At 37.8% G+C, this 21,942-nt stretch overlaps 1 protein-coding gene across 7 annotated transcripts in view; it reads left to right on the top strand.

Moving 5' to 3' along the window:
- The window catches only part of LOC129750547 (snake venom 5'-nucleotidase), an 87,158-nt gene that overhangs the window by 48,347 nt on the left and 16,869 nt on the right, over positions 1–21,942 (top strand). The window contains exons 1-2 of one of the 7 annotated variants that reach the window (XM_055745510.1): positions 6,406–6,924; positions 17,356–17,555. The exons of 1 other annotated variant lie outside the window; for it this stretch is intronic. In XM_055745510.1, the coding sequence (XP_055601485.1) occupies positions 17,427–17,555 (129 nt within the window). In that variant the 5' untranslated portion in view covers positions 6,406–6,924; positions 17,356–17,426. Of the gene's footprint in view, positions 1–6,405; positions 6,948–17,351; positions 17,556–21,942 lie in introns of those variants that run through there. 5 more of the 7 variants (XM_055745512.1, XM_055745511.1, XM_055745509.1 and 2 more) reach the window with 5 other exon arrangements.

Genomic DNA, 21,942 nt, shown 5'->3' with positions numbered 1-21,942 from the left:
CGGTAGCGTTCGCTAATCACATCTTGATGAACCATTCAAGATCCTTCTTGGTATTGAGAAGAACTTATTTGGAACTTTCAAGCGACATGTAAAATATTTCTGTCAAAACTGTCAAATATTTCTGTTCTGCGTTGATTGTTTACATCAGCAGAAACACGAAAACGAAGCAAAAACGAAAAAAGTAAACATTAAAATCAATGATATAAACTTAGATAGACCGACAGTCTGTCATCTATTGTCAGAGCAATCTGTCAACCGGATTATTTTATGGCGCGTAGAAGTTTTTTGACGATCTCTTAGAGGCTAAATAGAATTCTCTACAGCCACTTAAACGAACTTGAAAGTAGCTTTAAGAACTTGAATTTTGGGCTGATTAGCATTCTCTTCAGACAGAAACGATAGCTGATTAAGCTTCTATAGAGCCTTTTTAAGGGAATCTGGTTGCTTGGGATGTCTTTTTGCATTGATAAACAACAAATTCAATTGACATCACTGTTAGATGCCTAGAAAGGTATTGCATAACTACTTTCCATGCAATAATCGACTCAGCGTATTACACCAATTCAAATACAGCAAGCAAAACAATGGTAACACTACCTGCCTTGGTAGAGATGTTCGTCGCCAGTATGATCCTTTGTCATATTCCCACTCAGTGGAAAAAGGTGCGCGTTATCTTCATCCCAAAACCAGGGAAAAAAGTTTAAGCTCAACCAAAAGCATTCAGACCTATCAGCCTGACATCCATTATCTTAAAAATAATGGAGAAAATACTTGCCGAGCACATTAAATCGCAGTATCTCAGCTCAAGTAAGCTAAACAATTTTCAGTTTGCTTACAAAAAAGGTATGTCAACGGTCACGGCTTTACATATTTTATCACAAAGGCTAGAAACGATCCTAGAGGCAAAGGAAATAGCACTCGCTTCATTTCTAGACATTGAAGGGGCATTAGACGGGGAAGTGCTAAACTTCGAATTACAGGTGAAGTATTTAGGCATCATACTGAATTCGAAGCTATCATGGAATCTGGAGATAGAGCATACATGCTCTGGAACGCTGAACTTATCCTTGGCCGTGAAAAACAGGTTGCCGTGGATCTGTTTGAAGTCGGCCTTTACATATGTATCCTTGTCCATGATGCAGCATTCAACTTTCGTCAGCATATTGAGCTACAACTTCCCGGCACGGGTTTTGGCGGACTTGTTCTGCTTCTCGTCGCGATTAGGGGCCTTTTGTACGTTGAACATTCGAAGCCCAGCCTTAGTTTTGGCATTCTGGACAAAAATTCGGCTTAGGTTCAGCTTCTTAGCCAGGAGGCGTTCAAGTTTCGGTTAAAGGCCCCAACTATGCGGTTGCTGGGCTTCCGATCGGTAATCAATCGTTTCTCGAATCGCTTAATAACTCACGACACCGTGGAATTCGCGATTCCCAACGTTTTAGCGATGTAACGATGCGAGAGATCCTTGTTCTCGTGATGAATGCACAAGATTTTATCACGCACGAGCTGTTCTTTCGACTTCATTTCCGCGAGTTTTGATCACAGGACTTTAAAACATGCAGGATGTAAACAATGCACTATGAAATGAAACCACTCAAATTTTTATTAAATTCTACCCAACGGTTAAAAAGTTAGAGCAATTTCATAGTGTGGCAATTTGATCGTGGACACCCTTTAAACTACAATCTACTGTCAAAATCGCCGGGGTCTCTTTCGAGAAACTATTAGGGACACTTATACCGTATTTGTTTTCACCACCCGAAAGTGTTGCACCTTCCACGCTGAAAACGAGCATGAATCGAGTTTCGCACCCACCTTTGTTGGTGTACGTGAAATCGGCAGTGTCAACAGAAAACATCAAGCTGTCAAAAATCCATTACAGCTGGTATTTGTTTTCGTTTGACTTCGAAAATTGAAATGAAATTTACTTTAGTTGATCATTATCTTTCAAATAATATGAAAATTTTAGCATGAATTTATATACTATGTTGAATTGTGAAGATTTCAGATTTATTTTGCTTGGTAGATTCGCCTCTGGCTCTGATGATAACTGCAATACCAGCTGATTCTGGGTGGTCTATGTTTGCTGCTGCTAGACTGCAGTTACCCCAGCTTGAAGGTTCCGGTATTTTGAACGTTTATTCCTCGCAAATACCTCGAGTAGGGTAAATGTACCCGACCTTGGCACCTAAGGCATGGTTTACCCTTTTTTTCAACATTCCAACCTTCCTGTTGAGTGCATCTTAGAACATCCTTTGAAGAATTTACTTGCTAACTTGCTTAGAGTTCAACAAAAATATGTTTTCTTTATGGAACTTTCATTAATGTGAGCAAAATGCATGCAAAGTACTCACTGCGGTGCTCCAATTACTTGGCCGCCGTACCAACTGTTTGCCGTTTCGATGATCCGATTCTTGACCACCAGCAAAGTGCAATAGATCTTTACCAACAATGCTCAATTGACAGTTAACAGAATCGTTGGCTATTCTGAATATAAGGCCACTGACAGAATAACGTCAGCTGAGGGTAAAGTTCTATGCGACGATGGAACACCGGGCTTCACTCATACAACAGAAAGGCTTTTGAAAACATTGATGAAATTTGGTCGGAAGGGAAACACAAAATAAGCTTTCATTTCAAAAAGTCGGAAGTCCAGAATTTCTGCAATTTTTTTTTCTAATTTTTAAAACTTTAATCTTTTTACTCATTTAAACAAAGTGATGATGGTTGTTTCAGAATATTTGTGTATAAACAAGAATCATTGGTTTATGAATGACAACCAAACCTTCATCAGGGGGACCGATTCAGAAACGAATTATGTCCGCGAGTGGATTGAACTTTCTCTTTTTTATGAACATTAAATCCCTTTGATGAAATCTAAACTTACATGTTTTGTAAGCAAACTTTCTAAACTGAACACTTCAAAAAGTTTCTCCAATATGTATACAGTTAGTAACTCATGAGGACTGATAAAATCTGAATAAAGCCAATCAATCTAGGAAAAGTATTTCAGATGTCATGGGCTTATCTATGTAGACTAGCCCAGGTTTTCAACGTAGAGTTTAAAAAAAATAGTCGGTGTGGTCCAGCTGCCAGAATATTGAGGTAAAATATCCGTATCTGGTCCCGATTGATTCACATTCCTCGAAATTTTTCAAAGGGATTTCACATTTCATCATTTTTGCGAAGTTTTTTGAGACAATTTCATAAAAAAAAATCAAATACGACTTGAACGGGAGTAATACTGAAAGGTTTGAGCTGTGTCAAATAAACGAATAATAAAAAAAAAACTACTTGAACGTGGTTGTTGTGAAAGTGGTATTGTAACGTTGAATTGAAATATCTTATTTTGAACTATTCTCATCGATTAGATTTTTCCAAATATTGGAAAAATTGCTTGGATTTTCTCAGTTTTTTTTAATTTCCTGACTTGAATGCTAACTGGACAAATTCAGGAATGCTAAGCCTAACGACAGATTCATTTACGAAATTTATATCGTTCTGTGCATCATGATGTGTTGTCATTTATAAATCATTGTTTAAATTTTTCCTTTTGATTTTTTATAGACCATAAGTTGATAGTAAAATACTCTAAGAGGCTTGCGATTGCAACACATAGGGTTATTTTCACTACGTTTGGTTTCATAAAATAAGAAATTGAAAAATTCCTTGACTGGTATTTTAAAATTTAGCCCTTTTGAATTTATTAGCTGAGATTATGAGCTTCTAGCAAGAGCCATCTCGAATGCCCGGGGCGTTGCGCAGTGGTTTGCCACGCCAAAAAGATGTTAGAATGTAAACCTTGCTAAAACATTTTTTTTAATTCGACTCACATCTAATGTTATAAAGAATAATTGGAAAGAAAACGATATTTTCCTGAACTTCCAACTTCTGTTTCCAGGAAAAAATCCGAACAAAAATCCAAAAAATTAAATCTGAGTATTTATATGGTTCCCAAGCAATAGAAAACGATTCCAAAACTCAATGAATTATGTATTTTATATACTAAAGTCATAAATTGCCATTGATCTAACAGTTTTTAGGTAAGCAAAACATCTTAAGTCTTGTGAGTTGCTTAATTTCACTTATTTTTTTTTATTTCGAACCACCGTGTTCTGAAGGAGACCACGTGGCTTTTGCTCGGCAGACTGCAATTCAAATGCTGTTCGCACGCACACCAATGTACCTTCGATTCATGGTTCCCAAATAGCGATTTTTGCATTTTCAATGCTTGGATATGACTTTTAGTTAGTCGAATCTTTTATGTTCTCCAACTTATTTCGAAGCTTAAGTTGATAGAAACGGTCTTATCATACAACCCAATTAGTATGAAAACATTTGTGCGTAGTTTTAAACGAATTTTTAGGGAAAACATCAGCCCAAAAATACCTCTTTAATGAACATGATTTTTTTCCAGCTTCCAACACTGGTGGTGTATTTCGATTGAAGTTGCATGCCAAGAAAAGGAACAAAATTAGTATTAAATTTTTATTCAAAACCTAAATAAATATTCATTCTTTTGTCTTTCTAGTATTTTTAGATTTTTTGCCAAGTTAAACTGGAGGCATGAGTATTTATTGCAAATTTTTCAAATGAATGTCCGCATTTGAAATCGCATGTGAATTTAACAGTTGCACTAGAAAAGTGAGTTCATCTGATTTTCATTCGGTGATTTCCAACATGATTGCCTCGGATGCAGATCGAAAAAAATTAACTACTTTAATAAGGTACAAACAATCGAAAATTTCGATATGCACAGATTTGAAACAGATTATTTTCTTCGCAATGAAAACATATTCAAATTTTTTTTAGCTCAATTTGGACTCGAAAAACAAGAAAAGACATGTTGGCATGCCAAGAAAAGGACCATGCCAAAATAGGGCTCACTTACCCTACCTATTTCCGTTTTCAGATGACAAAAGAAAAATTCTTGGAAGTCAAATTGTCGAACTCAGAAAATTTTGCTAACAGACCGAAACGAAATTCAAGCTCCCAATGCGGGTGTTGTCTCGAACTACCGTTTTTGAAGGTGGGAATCCGAGACTTGGCGCAACCGAGCATCGTCACCCTAAGGCACAGCTCGAAGCAGAGCAGCTTCGATGCAGCTGAACGCTTCTTGCTGTGGAGACCAACTTATAGGACCCTCCCAAACAAGAAAACTTTTCGATTAGGGCGATTCCACCAGATCTTTGGGTTGGCCTTTTTGCACTCGGATTTGCTGCTCTTTTTCGGCATCGCCTGGAACTGATTGCAGCAAGCCTTCTGGGCACATTTCTTCTTGGAAGCGTTGTTTGCTTTGGAACGTGCCATCCAGGTGAAATTCTCCGCCTCTGTTGGAAACGGCACTGGTATTGAATCCGGAACAAGTTTCCGTTCTTCGGGAAAATAAAGAGAAAAAAACAGCTCGAACGCAATTTATACGGTATAGAAATAAACCAACCAGCTGATATTTGTTTACATCGGGAAGCATGTGCTGTCAAAATTCATGAATCATTATCTATATAAAAATTCCTTTACAATATTGTAATTCCGCAATTGGTAGTATTTTTTAAATCAGAATTTTATTTGTTTTTGACACTGGCAAATCGCCCAACAAGCAATCCAAATACACAAAATTTTTCCAATCATACATAAAATGCTTTGAACCGACGCCGTCAACTTGCTTGACGACCGTCGTTTGAAAAATAACATCCGTCCCTGAACAGAAATTCATGACGATAGTCAAGCTTTTCCAGTCCCTTGAAGCTTGACTAGTAGTCAAATGAGATTTGAAACGTGACGATGAAGGAAAATCAGCAACCATGTCAACTATGATGCTTGAAAAATGTCTGCTCTGTAATCATGATAGTATTGATGAGAGCGCAAGCAACACCGAATATTTTCAGAGTGTTCCACCGTCCACTTTATGGTGCTTTACCAGTGGACTACTCATCCTGAAAACGAGCATGAAAACAGCAAAAAGTGCACTACCGGTAGTGCCCCGGTGCACCACCACACGAAAACGAATTCTCTATTACACTACATGGTGTGTTTTCTAGCTGTTTAAGTTGTTTTTAAATAAAATTGTCAATAAATCTTTCAGAATGCATGCGATTGAGGGGAAGCTTCTATAAACCCTGCAAGTTTTTAGAGCTTCTTTCAAGTGAACAAATTTCGGTTTCTTAGGTTTTTTATTGGATTTAAAAAAAACTCGTCATGTGGCGACTGAGGGTAATGTGAAAATATAACCTACATACATAATTCTACAATTCAACACGTGTTTACATTTCAATCTAGCATATAAACTCATGTCAGGCAGGACAATGCGGCGAGCGAACGGAACAAGGTTAGGTTGTTTCCTCTCAGCAGAATTTAACTGAGCAAGCCGAGCGGGTTCGTTCGTTCCGTACACGTCGCGGTAATTTTACTTTGTAGTTTCGCGTGAACTTCGGTCAAGGTAGGACGTTCTCTTTCGATTCGGCTGCCGTTGGTTAGCATGGTCCGGTTTTTTTTTTGCGCGTGCGATAAAAGAGCAGCAAAAAGATTAATAAAACGGCAAAGATAAAAGTTTAAAATAATTTTTCGGTGACTTTAATTCCTTCTGTCGTGTCGTCCGTGGGTGCTTGCTCATCGGTTGTTGGCACATGGCACTGTTTTGGTGAACGAAAGCGCTATAAGTGAGCCGATTGTGAATTTTGTCAACGGAGGGATTCACACTGAAGCTATTGTTCTGGAGAACGATTTCCATTCATTACAGTAGATCGCGCACAGTAGAAAGACAGAAGAAAAGTATCAAACCAACGAAAACGTTTTCGGGTCGAATGTAAACAGAAACGCATTAATCGGATTTCTCGACGATTGTCTACGCGTCCGTCTGTACGCATTAATTCAGCAGAAGTCGTCGTCGCGTCGTCGTCAGAACGACGCAGCAGTGAGATATTTGTTGAAGTGAGTGTCCCTTTTTGTGGAAGGTAAACATCGAGTTCTGTTGTTCTTGAGGCGTACAGTTTGAGTTGGGCTGTGTTTAATCAATATATTGGGCTATTGATAAGAAGCGGAACGGAACGGCTTAGCCGTTTTGAGGGTACTGAGAAGAAAATTGAAACATAAAAGTGGCTGTTCGCTAGTGCTATCCAGAAGTGCAAGACCACGTGCTAAATATCTCAAGGTTACGTTCTCGGAAGTCATGTGCATCGGGTGATTCAAAAGTTGCTCGAGGGCTGGGGGATCCAGTCGATGGAGCTGAATGGCGCTTTATTAAGTTAGAGCCCCAAAGAAAATCGATACGCTTGTGTTGGTGGGAGAAGGTTGATCCATAATGATGTAGAATAGGGCTTGTGATTAATGAGAGAATAAAAACAAAGGCTTTCGAGTGCATCCGGTGAATGCCTTGTACGAAAAAGTGCTAAAGCAAAATGTGTCCATACTTGGATCTGATTTTTATGGGTTTACCTTCAAAGCGAGCCATCTGGAAGGGCGTCACTGAGCATTTGTAGGCTTGGATAGGTATATCTCTAGAAAGAGTCAACTGGGTGAGAAAAGAACGTTTCATATAAATCCTGACCCGAATGAAATGACCTCGACCTAGAACGAAGCAAAAGAAGACATCTGTCAGATGACGGCTGCCATAAAACTACAAATTTATGTTGCATTACATCCAGAAAATGTAGGTCAAGGCTTCCCGAGTGCCATTACTAGAACAACGTGGTGTGATGTGCTATTGCTTGTCAAATTCGAAGAAACACATTGCAGCAGGTGCTTTCGTGCCGAATTGTTAGGACGATGTTTTTTTTATCTGAAAATAAGCGACTTTTGGGTCCGTTCCAGTTGCAAAAAAGTAATTGCCGAGGATTTCCGCTTATGTAAGGATTAAAAATTGAACTGTTCCTTGCAGTATTTTTTTTTCGTTAGCGTGTCCAAGTTTCCGATTATTTGTTTTTATTGAAGGCAAATTCCAAACCGATCCACGAAACGGCCTTGAATGACCTTCACAGAATCCGCTGATTCATTGCGGCTAGCACGCAGCACGCCAAAAACCGGTTTCACTGGTAAAGCCATATTTCAATTTGGGAAGAAGGTTTAGGGTAGAGACATCCGTGATCGGCTTTCAGTGCTGCTGTTTTGGCAGTGTTTTATAACAGATTTCTGATCTTCAGGCGTATTGTTCCTGATTCGTGGATCCCGACTATGATTGATTTTGAAAATTGCTATCGGAAGTGATCTATGTTCAGTATTTGAACCAGAAAAGCTACCAGTAATAAATCACCTTCTGTCGGAAGCACCTTTTTCAACAGGTTAACCGAATGACAGCTCAGATTGAAACCGGTTTAGTCAGGTACAATGTATGGTGGGAACGTGGAGATTTTTCATCAACCACCGAGTGACATCGCTCGCTAGTTATCAATGAATGGGAACGAGGAACGCGACGTGAATGGCATTTAATCTCACCAAACGCGTCGTTCGTACATTGAAGTAGGTACGACGACGGGTTAAACGAAATTAAAACTAGCCGCGTCTAGCACACATCCATCAGACGTCGTCTTATCGATAGCGAAATCGCCGTCCGTCGCCCGGCGCTTCAAACAACCAACTCGTGTTTGTGTTGCTTAGCGGAGACGCTTCAATTAGTTACGCTCTGCGCCACACGTTTTTAACTACTAGCTGTGAAAACTGTGTCAGTTGTCAGTACTTTATGGGAATGGATTATTGGAAGGGAATATCGACGTTGATGTGGTTGTTGTAAGCGATTTGAACAGAAGAATTGCAACTGATACCTAGTTTTCTAAATCTTTGTATAATATATTTTTAGTTGCTTGAAGAAAAAGTTGCTAATTTTATCTCACAGTGTATAACTTTAGATAATGATGATAAGATCTTTGTTTTATGCCCCAATCAACTTCACCATACAGTAACCATTTGTTGAAATCAGCCAGTTCAATAAACATTCTAGCTCTAACCCGTATACATACTTTATTTGGACTCTCCGTTTTACCTACTCCAGCAACTCGCATCACTGAACGTGTTTCCACCACTATTGATCTCCTTATTACCGACCAACCCCATCGCATACTCAAATCGAAAACAGCGACTGCAAACACCATATCTGACCACGAAATCATCTATCTTATCGCCGATGTCAGAGTGACCAAATCAGCTCCACAACATCGTATCATTCGTAATATGAGCAATATCAATCAACATGATCTTCAAGTTGACTATCAAGCGATAGATCTCCAAAGTATTTACGAAGCAGATGATGTTGATACTAAGACTAGACTATTGTCATCTTCATTGCTTTCGCTCCTAGATCGTCATGCACCTGAACGACGCATAATTGTTAATGACAAAAGAATACCATGGCTGACAAGAAACATTGAACAAGCTTTAAAACTACGCGACTTGGCCTTTGCGTTATACTCCCGTAATCCGTATAGATTCAAAGGTGATGTTAATTGGACCGAGTACACTAGAAAAAGAAACAGGGCAAACTCGCTTATCCATCAGTCAAAAAAAGCATATGCCCAGAAAAACTTTTCTCCTGACTTACCATCGAAGCAGCTCTGGAACAACCTTCGCAGGGAAGGAATCCACAACAACTCGAAAAAATCTTCAGGTAGCGAAGATTGTGTTCCAGACTCTCTGAACGAATTCTTTACGGATGGCCATCGCACTCTTTCAAATTTTCAATCAAACCCGTATCACCAACAACCAACAACAGCTACTTTGCACGAACAGCTACATTTTCAACCTACAGATGTCGCGTGTGTTGCCAGAAAAATATACGAAATTCAGTCTAATGCCACGGGAAGCGATGACTTACCTATCTGTTTGATCAAACAACTTTGTCCATTCATACTACCAATTCTCACACACGTTTTCAATGCCATTATCGAAACCAACACCTTTCCACTTACATGGAAAAGAGCGGTTGTTACCCCTATTCCGAAGTCTTCAACTCCAGTCGAACCCAAAGACTTCCGACCGATCAGTGTGCTTCCTGCTCTATCAAAAATTTTAGAGAAGATTCTTCTCGACCAGATAACTGAACATCTAAACAGTGAACCACTCATGCTCGCACCAAATCAATCAGGATACCGTAAAAGATATAGCACCACAACAGCTCTAACAAGAGTGACTCACGATATCTACAATAACCTAGATGGTAACAAGTGCACCGTTATGGTCCTGATTGATTTTTCACTCGCCTTCAATAGTGTTCAACACCATCTTCTACGATCAAAACTTCTTCATGAATTCGGGTTTTCCACTGATGCCTGTGATTTAATTTCGTCGTTTCTAAGTCACCGATCACAAGTGGTTAAATGTGGACAACAATATTCATCCGAGCGAAGATTGATCGATGGGACACCACAAGGTTCGTGCCTGAGTGCCTTGTTATTCAGCCTCTACATCAACAGTATTGTCAAAGATCTTAAGTGTCAATATCACCTATATGCAGATGATCTGCAAATCTATACATCAGGTTCCATCAACAACTTGAATAACATGGTTACTTTGGTTAATGAAGATCTAGCCTACATTGAGCTCTGGAGCAGGCGGAATTCTCTTCATCCCAATCCGAAGAAGACTCAAGCTATCATTTTTTCCAAGACTGGTTCACTAACCACGAGCAATGATATAGTTTTCTGTGGAGAAATTATTCCGACCCAAAAACACATCAAAAACCTTGGCTTGGCGATGGACGAACAACTGAGTTGGAATAGACAGGTGAACGAAGTGGTCTCCAAGGTATACCTGACCCTCCGGACTTTCACAGGTTTCAAGGCAGTTCTTCCTATAGCGACACGTATTAAGCTGGTGCAAGCAGTAATCATCCCGATTTATTCATATTGCGACGTAGTGTACTATCCCGGTCTGTCATCTCAGCAAAAGAATCAACTACTTCGCAGCTATAAATCGGCAGTACGATTTGTTTACGGTCTACGTCGCAGAGACAGTACTACAAATCTAAGGAACAGCATCCTGGGCCATGATCTACCAGAGAACTATCACCAACGCATCAGTTGTTTTATGCGTAACTTGTACTACGAGGGCGCCCCAGAATATCTGCAAAGTGAAATGCAAAGAACGCGGAGTGATAGATCCAAATCCTTCGTTGTACCTCAACAAACCACAACATCTAGGAAAAGTATCCTGATTTACGGCGTGTCTCACTGGAACCAACTCCCAATACAAACCAGATCAGCGGAATCCATGGCAATCTTCAAACGGAAACTCAGACAGTGACTTTTGAACCTACAGAACCAGAGTTTTGTATTATTCAATCTCTCCTAAATTGTATTTCCTTGACCTTGTGCAATAGTTACATATAACTTTAAGGCTACCGTAATTTCAATGAATAAATTATTATTATTATTATTATTATTATTATTCCAAACATTCCGAGAATTGGTCAGGAAAAGGCTTTACTGATCTCATCGATAGATACTGGAATAGTCAGTTGAGCTAGCGATTGTTATCCGTGCATTGCTTCGTTGAGCTAGTCTCTCATGTAAGGACTATATCGAAAACTCTTTAGCAACATTTTTCTGTGAATAAAAATGAAATAAGTTTATTATTTAAATTTTTCTATTCGGTATATTGAGGATCAGTATGAGTAGAAACAATATCATGATAAACATAAATCAAAAAAATATGTTTTAAAGAATGATTTACTTACGATGAAATGCCTTCCATCAGGTTCTGCACAGTAGCTTTTGTGCGTTTCCTGGATGCTGCTTTTCAATTTTTCTCGAACTCTTCCATGCTTTGAGAAACTGTCCCCTCCTTCCTCAAGATCCTCATCACAATCGCCCAGTATCGTTCAATCGGTCGGAGATCTGGACAATTTGGTGCATTGATGTTTTTATCGACGAATTGGATGTTATTGTCTGAAAGCCACTGCAGTTCAGGCTTGGCGTAATGTGCCGATGCCAAATCCTGCCAGAATAGATGCTTTTTAAAGAGGGGCAGCAACCTTTTTTCAAGCATTCATCTTTGTAAACTAGAGCATTTTTTGTACATTTTGCGAAGAAAATAATTGTACGCAAACAACAAGTACAAATAGCTTGCCATACTAGAGCCTCTTGCCAAATTTTCCCATCGCAATCGTGCAGTCGGCATCATACACCTCCTCGTCCGTCGATTTCGCGTAGAATTGTGGCCCAGGAAGCGATCCTAAATCCCATTTAACGTAGATTTCGTCGTCCATTAAGATGCACTTGTTGCTGTTGTCTAGAATCCGTTCGTAAAGGTTCCGTGCCCTGGTTTTTGCTCGAGGTTGTTGCTCTACTGATTTCTTAGGTACCTTCCGTTTCTTGTACGTCTTCAAGGAGTTTCTGGCCTTGATTCTATGAATCATCCCAATGCTGCACACTTAGAAAAATCCACGTAACATTACATGCAATAGCATGGGTAGAAGGGAATCGGGTATTTACATGCAACAATACTGCATGTTTCATGTAAACTTCCCATCGCATTCAACTGCTTTGTTTACTGTAGGTTTACATTTCCCGTATCATCCTTAGGTATATGGCTATTTATCCAATAAGAAAAATATCGGGCTTTCTTTTATAATATGTACTTTTATTTTCGTAAACAACATCTACATCTAATAAAACAAACATACATTTTAGTCGAATTTAACACTAAACATTGCACACTACTCACTTTCACAAAACGCTGGTTGATGTTTTTCGATTCCCTCAGCGACGGAAACCACGACAGGTGCCGGAGGACATCGAAGCCCTATCGAACTTCTGCAAAAAACAAATGGTACAAGTTAATCAACATTGTAAATATTTCTTTAAACGATATTTTAATATATTTTCACTCACCTTACTCAATAACTTTGTGCCAACTACCTCCGGGAGGAGGCTCCAACTCGAAAAAAAAAAACAAACAGCATACGAACAGGTACAACGAAATTAGAACGAAGGTTGCGACACTGAGATTTACATGAAATTGCAAGTTAATTTCATCGCAAATGCCAAGGTGCTATACTCTTTTTCATATTTTCTGTGACGAGGATGCAAAATAGTGTAATGTAAGTTTACATTTTTCTTTCTGTGTGGTTTTAAACTTTTTAGCCAGATCACGCATTCATACCGATCAGTTGATATGAGTGACTACTTTAGCATCCAATTGGGGCTGACTAGAATCAGGTTTTCTTCCGGATCTAGGCAGATCCTCCAAGGACGACTCGTTGCCGTATTTGTCGATGATATTTCCAACCTACATAAATTTTTGTTCCTAGATATGAAACAGTTACCCAGTTGAATGGAGTTCTAGTAGGCGTTGATTCGGGCGGACGTCAAAAATGTTCGATCCATGAAAAATCGTTCTAACTGAAGAAGAAAAAGTTTAAATAAGGAAGAACCAGCATCGAATCTAGTTGAAAATAACCGTAAAGATGTACAAAATTACGAAGTGTGTTGCAGCAACAAAAAACCTACAGGAATGTGGGAAGGAACAAATTAGATATTCCAGTTGCAGAAGGGTCCGATATCAAAATAACATCAGCCCCTGGCTCCAGCCAAATTTAGATTTAGGTTCCAAATTAGCAAAGAATATGCCCTGGCGACAATAACCGATTTGGTGAGATCCATTTGTTTTACTCGTGAATTGTTTAGTTTTCAAATATAGTTACTGTACAAAAATTTAAGAAGGTATATCGAAGAACTACAGACTATATTCAAACAAATATACCAGATGAAAAAATAGCATTTATACGAAAGTGGAGGCGATATATCTACAATGACAAGATTCCAACGATGCGATTTCCCCACAAAAAGCAAAATAAACGATTCCAACGCATTTGAGAAAAACGAGAAAAAAAATCCTCGACCGAGATTCGAACTCTAGTCCTTCGAGTTCGCTGTCCGAAATCTTACCACAATGCTAACTCAATACTTGATATGATCCACGCTATAGCTCTATAGGTGAGATTTTCTTTCTACGAACCGGTCAAAAGAAGAAAGGGAGAGACCGAATAGAGTGTCAATGGAAGGGCCGTTAATTTATCGTGAAAAAGTTTACTTTTAGATAGCTCAAATCGTTAATGTCGACTTAGCATATTCTCAACTTTTTTAAGACATATGTATTTACGAGTTGACTAAACTGCTATCCGATTCAACTTTTTTTGAGCAAAGTTTGTCGTAAATGAATGATAGAAAATCATTCAATACCAACGTGTTTTCGGTGGTTAATGAAAATGTTTTTATAGTCGGTTTGGATTATAATTTCTATTACGATTTCATGTTGGCAGTGTCTCCTTGTTCCATGAGGCCATGAAAAATAGGTTGCCGGGGATCTGTTTGAAGTCGGCCTTCATATATGTTTCGTCGTCCATGATGAAACGTTCAACTTTCGGCCGCATGTTGAGGTACAACTTCATGGCACGGGTTTTGGCGTACCTTGAACGTTTGTCCAACCTTAGTTTTGACCTTCTGGACAAAACTTCGGCTTAGGTGCAGCTTCTTAGCAACATCCCGAACGCAGGCGTTCGGGTTTCGGTTGAAGGCCCCAACTACGCGGTTGTGATTTTTGGTGTCGTACGGAATACTTTTTCCTTCACTTCTGGGCATTCGATCAGTGGTTCGAACGATCGTTCCTCGAACCGCTTAATCATTCGTGACACCGTGGAATTTCGCGATGGAACGATGCCAGAAATCCTTGTTCTAGTGATGAATGCGCAAGATTTTCTCACGCAAGAGTTATTCTTTCGACTCCGTTTCCACAAGTTTTGATCACAGGACTTTAAAACATGCAGGATGTAAACAATGCACTATGAACTAAATTCACCCAATTTTCTATTAAATTCTACCCAACGATTAAAAAGTTAGATTAATTTCATAGTGTGGCAATTTCATCGTGGACACCCTTTATTCATGATGCTGTTCAATGTGTTTGGAAGCATCAATAAGAACCAAAGTCGATATTAAAGTACCTCTGTTTAGATTTCTAAAACTTTATCCCCGAAGTCAGAGAATCAATTGATGAGATCTTGTAGTTTCAGTGCCTGCTGCCGAACTTTTTGATTGCGAGCAGCTTGATGTATTTGTTGAATATAAAGTCTGTTTCACATAGAATCTGGTCGCATCTTTTCATTTAATGCAGCGCCCCTAGTTGTCACATCGCGAATCTATTGACAGTGTTTTGATCCGGATGGTTTGTTTACTTAATGGTGAAAATTTCATCAAGATTGAAACAGTCAGTCAAAAGTTATCGACGATGGAACGCGAAAGGTGAGAGAAAATTCTGCACACTCACGTAGAGAAACCGACGCGGTCAGGGTAAAGATCGCGAATTTCCTGAAATATACAAAATCGACTGTAAATTCGGTGCTGCAACGTTACCGGGAGACCCTTACGGTGGATCGAGCAAAACAAACCAGGCGTAAAAGTGGAACATATGACCGGAAGCTGCGAGCAAAGGTTATTCGATCAGTTCACAATAATCCTGGAATCTCCTTGCGTGATTTGGCGAAAAAGTTCAAGACGAACCACAGTACAGCTCGACGAATTTGTTTGCGAGAAGGCTTGAGGTCGTATCATGCAAGCAAACACCCCAACAGGACGCTGAAACAAAATCTGGTTGCCAAAACTAGGGCAAGGAAGTTGTACGAGAAAGTGTTGACCAAGTACAACGGATGCATTTTGATGGACGGCGAAACTTACGTCAAAATGGATTTTGGACAAATACCCGGTAACAAATTTTACCTTGCGAAGCGTAAAGGGAATGTTGCGGGTAGATTCAAGTTTGTTTTCGCAGATAAATTTGCTCGTAATTTGATGATTTGGCAAGGGATCTGTAGTTGTGGGAAGAAGACTTAGATTTTCGTCACTGGGGACACAATGAATGGAAAGGTTTACAAAGAAGAATGTCTCCTGAAGAGGGTTTTGCCATTCATTCGGTCCCACAAAGGTCCGGTGAAGTTCTGGCCGGACCTGACAAGCTGCCACTACAGCCGGGACGTCGTTAAGTGGTATAAGGAGAACAAGATGGATTTGGTTGAAAAAAGTGTCAATCCACCAAACTGTCCGGATTTTCGTCCCATCGAAAAATATTGGGCAATAGTTAACGGCAAACTGAAGAAATGTGGCAGAAACATGAAAAAACCTGCTCAAATGGAAAAGTGGTGGAACAAGATGGCGAATGAGTTCACCCGCAGTACTGTGCAGAAAATGATGGGTGGTATTACAAAAAAGTTTGAAAATTCATCCGAAAAGCTGACGAATGAATTTTATGTATTTTCCTTAAAATTCAATAAAAACCCTACAAAATTACATTTTTACTTTTGTTGTACGTTATTTCTTTGCGGAGAAATGATGAATTTTATCCGGCCAGATGCTATGTGAAACAGACTTTACTCTCATTGCGCCTTGAATTTTTCAAAATTCCATCAACGTACTCATGTTGGGATCAGTTTTAGAAAAAGCATGACCGGGACAATGTACAAGAAAAATAAGATCAAACTCACCAGCCACGAGTTAAGCACAGTCTTGTGAAATCCATTCGATACTTATGCGGAAAAGAAGAAGAACTCCCTCGATTCTATATATTCGATTCCTCATTTTCTCAATTGCAGTATTTAAGTAAAGCGGCAGTTTGGTGAAAGGGGAGATTAAACATTCCTGAAAAAGATAAGAAATAAGAACATTCAGAGAAAAAAAAGCATTATACACACAAATTAAGACAAACTTAACAATTTTGTTCCAACTAGATGCTGATTCCTTCCTTCTATTTTTTGTCATCTTATATATAAAAATGGAGGCGTTTTCTTCGTGACACCATCACGTATAAACGGACGGTCGAAATGAAGTGAAATTTGGCATTGGGTTTTTCGGGTCAGAGATGGTTTGTATAATAGTTTCAAGAATCTCACTTTTCATGGAAGGCTCCCATACAAAATCTACTTAAATCATTAAACATTTTCTAATGAATTATAACGTAAAAGGTAAAACGAAGTTTACCGGGTCAGCTAGTTACTGCTAAAAATAAGATAAAATAAAATAAAATATTATTTCGGAGCTATCATTTTTTCAACTTGATCGATGTACGTCAGCACGTTGTCTGCGAAAATCACGAACCAATTTTTCGTCGGTCTGGGATAAAGGGATTAACATAGCGACATCGTTACCAGTATCATATTTTCCTTCCCTGAATCAAATCACAAAATATATTCCTCAATAAAATCATCCCAAAACTGCCGTCAGCTCGGGTGAAATGAAAATGTCGCCTAAGTTGTTCTCAACTCGTCAATTTCGCCAAAAAACATGGCCAATTCCGAAGCCGTTCATAATCATTTTTCTATTATTCTCATTCCACATTGCTTCTTCTTCTTCTCTCAACGTTCATCATATCTCATCACCAAGATAGTCCGGGCGACAAGGACTAAGGAGCCTTCGAGGGACAAGTTGGGGCGGATCCGTGTTTAGGGGCCGTCGAAGATGGCCGGATTTGCGTCCCAGGCTGCCCTTCGCTCGAAGTGGGGCGATCTGGTCGACAGTGGCTCGGCCAGCATTGAATCGTCGGAAGTTTCCCAGGGTTTGAAAAACGTCGTCGGATGGATCAAACAGGTGCCCGGGAAATAATTTTTGCTCCCTGGGGAATCATCGATGGGATGATGTTACTACTGTTGGGACTTGATTTGATGTCAAATGTTGCGTGTGTGTTTGTTTGTTTTTTTTTTTTCAATTTTCGTTTCCAAGATTGATTTGGGGAGGTAGAAAACAAATTTGGTTTCAACTTTCTTTTTTTTGTCACAGACAAGAGGGCTCGATAGGTCAAAGAAAGAATCGATAGAGAAAAAATCTACAAAAAAAATTAACAAAATTCAGAACACAAGAATCATATGTACATTCAGAAATTGAAATATGTTATTAACTTCTAGTTTTGGTTATTTGAATTTTACCAGTCAAACATGGGATTTCAATGAGGATCAGATTTGGTTTTTGAATAAGAAATCACAACTCCAATTTACAATTTACACCAACTTAAATATATATAACACGACGTAAAAGCACCTCACAAAAACATCAAATTATTAGGATATTGGTTGACTTGTTTCTGAAGTATGACGATTTCCAAATTTCTAGGTTTATACTTAGGGTGGCAAGGATGTATGGGAAAAATTTCATGATCGAATTTTGAAAATTGGCCATAAATATACATTTTGTACATTGGTTCAAACCCCTGACATGTGCAAAATTTCAGCTCAATCGGACGTGGTTTAGGAGTTCCTCAAAGCGTTTCGCCTCATAGTTTCGGTTTTCGAACCTAAAAAATCATCAAAGAGGGGGCCCGGAATCGGAAATTTTGGTTTTGATGCCAAATGACTTAGAAATGCAATAAACTTCGAAATCTAGTGTTATCTTGAATTTTTTTTGGCAAAAATCGACACTAAAATTTCAATAATCACAAAAATCACAAAGGAAATCCACAAAATCCAAACATTAATTTTAATGCCAAATTATTTAGAAATGCATGAACGTCCCAGAAAGTCGATTTTTGATCAAAACATTTTTTTTTCCTAAATCGACCAGATATCTACGTTTTATGCATTTCTAAGTCATTTGGCATTGAAATACAAATTTCTATTCTCCAGACTTCCTTAGAATTTTCTTCATACGTGATTTTTAAAATTCTAAAGTCGATTTTTGGAAAAAAAAATTGTTTCAAGGTAAAACTTGATTTCAACTTTTTATGCACTTCTAAGTCATTTGTCATCAAAATTAAAATTTTTATTTTTCAGATTTCCTTTGGTCCCCCTGAAGTGATTTTCGAGGGTCAAACAAGCGAAACTTTAAGCGATTTGAGGCACCCCTAAACCAAGTCCGATTGAGTTAAAATTTGGCACAGATCAGAGTTTTGGGCCAATCTACAAAATGTATTTGATCGACTTACGAAATTGGATATGACCCATTTGGCCACCACTCAAATATTTATGCATAGGTAAGTCGGCTTTTCAAAAAAACTTCGCCATCGAAGGCCAAAACCGACTTTTGTTCCAATTGCTTCTTGGATAATATGGGCAATTTAAAATAAAAAGTTTCCTAAATAAAATCTCCGATATAGAAACAATATTTAGTAGTGTATTATAGTACAATAATTGTATAAGACTGCGCAGCAAAAAAAAGTTTTGCGATATTACTGCGGAAAAGATGTTACATTAGACTAGCGATTTTGAGCCATTTTTGAATTGCTCAAGCCTTGAAGTCTGAAAGCTTTGTTTTGGTTCAAAACTCAATTATGGCTTTTTGCAAAGTTTTCAAGTAACATTTACATGAGTAAATTTTAATTATATGTTTATTTGGGAAATTCCAACACTTTGTTCTTAAAAAGAAAATCATTTTCTTTCTTTTGTGGAATTGAGCCTGCTAATGGTAACTTCGTATATTATTGAGCAAAAAAGTTATTAACTGTTGACTATCTTGGGATATATTTTGAGTTTCGAGTCAAAAAGCTTTTGAAATCCACAGGGTTTGAGAAATTCGAAAATGACCTCAAATCGACTCTAGTGTCTAATGTACATAGGAGAATTTTAATGTGCTAGATATAGCAGGAGGACTTTAACATTTAACCCTTCGTTCCATAAAGTAACAAATTTGCAACAATTAATGTATGGAAAAAGTGAAAAATCGTATTTTATTTTAATTTTTTTTTCTCAATGTACACATAATTTCCGACTGTTTAAAATAATTTTTGAGGAAAAATAAAAAATCATGAAATGAAGGGTTAACGTATCAGAAAACGTTCGGGTTAGGGTTGCCATCCATTCCTCAAAAGCAGAACATGTCCGTTTTTTTAGTAAACGTCAGGCCGTCTCGCTTTTTCCTGAGAAATTTTTTGTGGTAGACTCAACCTTCTCCGATTCCACCTTTTCAAAATAGTTGGTCCGTGCTTGATGAAAACGTTTCTTATAAAATCTCTTCTCGATCATTTTCAACTTCTATCATTTTTTTTAATCTTCTAAATGGATAAATTTATGATTTTAAAAACTAGAAATGTTCTTACTTCAAGAACATGACATTCACCGATTAGGCTGTAAAAATGGAATAGATGACACTGAATTTGCACTGACTTACACTGGAAATTCAAATTCATTGGTTCAACACAGAAAATCATTCAAATTTAAGATTTTTTTTGTGTTTTTTTCCTCAAAATTTGCAGCAATTTTTCAAAGTATATGTAAGACCAGGTTACATAACTCGTTGAGTTCTTAACATTTAAGGTTGCCAGAATATTTTCCAGTCATATGTGGACCGGGCGGATCCAGGAAATTTCATCTAAAAACCTGGCAAAATCCGGGCATCTGATTTCAAAAATTTCAACTCAAAATCCGGGCAATATTCGGGCGAATTTGGTCAGAACCACGGAATTATTCAGTAAAAATCAAGAAGAAAACACTTGAAATATTTTTTTTTTCATCAAAACACATCAGCAGATTTTAAATCGTATTTTAGGCTTAAAAAAAACTTTTATAGACGCATCAATAAAAAATAAATTTTTAATTCAAGTTATTTGTTCAATTTTGAAAATAAAGTGAATTCAACGATCTGTGCAAAACCCAGGCTTTTTTACGTAATCCGGACAACCGAGCCTAACTGAGCTTTCCTAAATTTTGTGCCAACGATTCGGGCATGTCTGGGTAAGATCGGGTAATCTGTCAAGCTTATCTTAGCATCACCATGAAAATTTGGTTCAATTAAGCGTTCTTTGAGCACGTTCCAGCTATGCTAATATTTTTTTTATTGAAGAAAATATTTTTTAAGTTGCTTCCAAATGATGATAACACAAGATTTTTTTCCAACAGAATCTCTTGAATGTAAAGTTTAAGGAAAAAGTCAAATTCAGGACAAAATAGAACGGGACTAAACTAGACTATTTTCGACCAAACAATGAATGAATGAACGAGTAAAACTTAACAAACTTGGTAGATGCTCAAAAATGGCTGTTTAAAAAATAAAAATTTTCTTCGAATTTCGGATTTTAAATTACTCTGAACTACAAATTAATTATGCAAACTTAAGTGTTCGCAGTTTACAAAGATGGAAGTTTTCTTGAGAATTCATTTTTTTTAAACAAATTTCATTTATTCATATTTTATTACTTTCTATGAACTAGCTGAAGGAACATACTCATATGTATACTTAAGTAGGTATGGTCATAAAAATTGGGATTTTGAGAGTTTCCAAAATGTCCCGCTTTTTTCGGCGATGTCTTGCTTTTTTCGTGAAATATCCCGCTTTTTTTAAAGAAACTGGTAAGCCACAAGCCAAGGTTAGGCGTTTGTGTTTTTTTCTTGCCTGTAAAGTATTACTTTGAAATTTAACAAAACTGAATACACGTATTCCGTGTAAAATAAAGAATTTTAGCTGTTGATTGAGAAAAAACCATGAATAACTGCCAGTTCCATGATAATGTATGTCTAATGCGGAATGATGAATATATTGAATTCCTCGAAGGTTTACTAAGAATTTTCGGTAAAAGAAAACAAATTCTTATATGAATCTTTTCATTTTTAACACATCTTAAAACCAGTTTTCTTGTGTTTTTGACAAAAAAAATATCTTGAATTTTGGGATTTAACCCGAAAACTTTGTGACGGTTTCCTGTGATACTGTTTTCTATAATTTTCATGTAAAATTGATATAATATAATTAAAAATAGGGTTTTATTTACAATTTTGATTGATAAAAGCAATTTACATTAAGAGTGTTACAATAGACCGCTGCAAAAAATGACTTTTTGCTCCTATATGTTTTTTCGATGCCTTTTAGGTCACCAAGCATCAGTGTAAAATTTGGGATGATTTGGTTGAATCCTGAGTTTGCGCAACGCGATTCATTTTTGTATGGAAGAAGAAGTTTTTGAACATTAAATCATCCAGAAAATTCAAATCAGCTTGAAATGAAGTCGGTCTTTGATTTTTGATTTTGACTATTCTTAAGCTTCTTGTTTTGC

The sequence above is a fragment of the Uranotaenia lowii genome, chromosome 3 (assembly GCF_029784155.1).
Source record: "Uranotaenia lowii strain MFRU-FL chromosome 3, ASM2978415v1, whole genome shotgun sequence".
In the NCBI taxonomy this organism is placed as follows: Eukaryota; Metazoa; Arthropoda; class Insecta; order Diptera; family Culicidae; genus Uranotaenia; species Uranotaenia lowii.
This window is presented reverse-complemented; position numbering and strand designations above follow the sequence as displayed.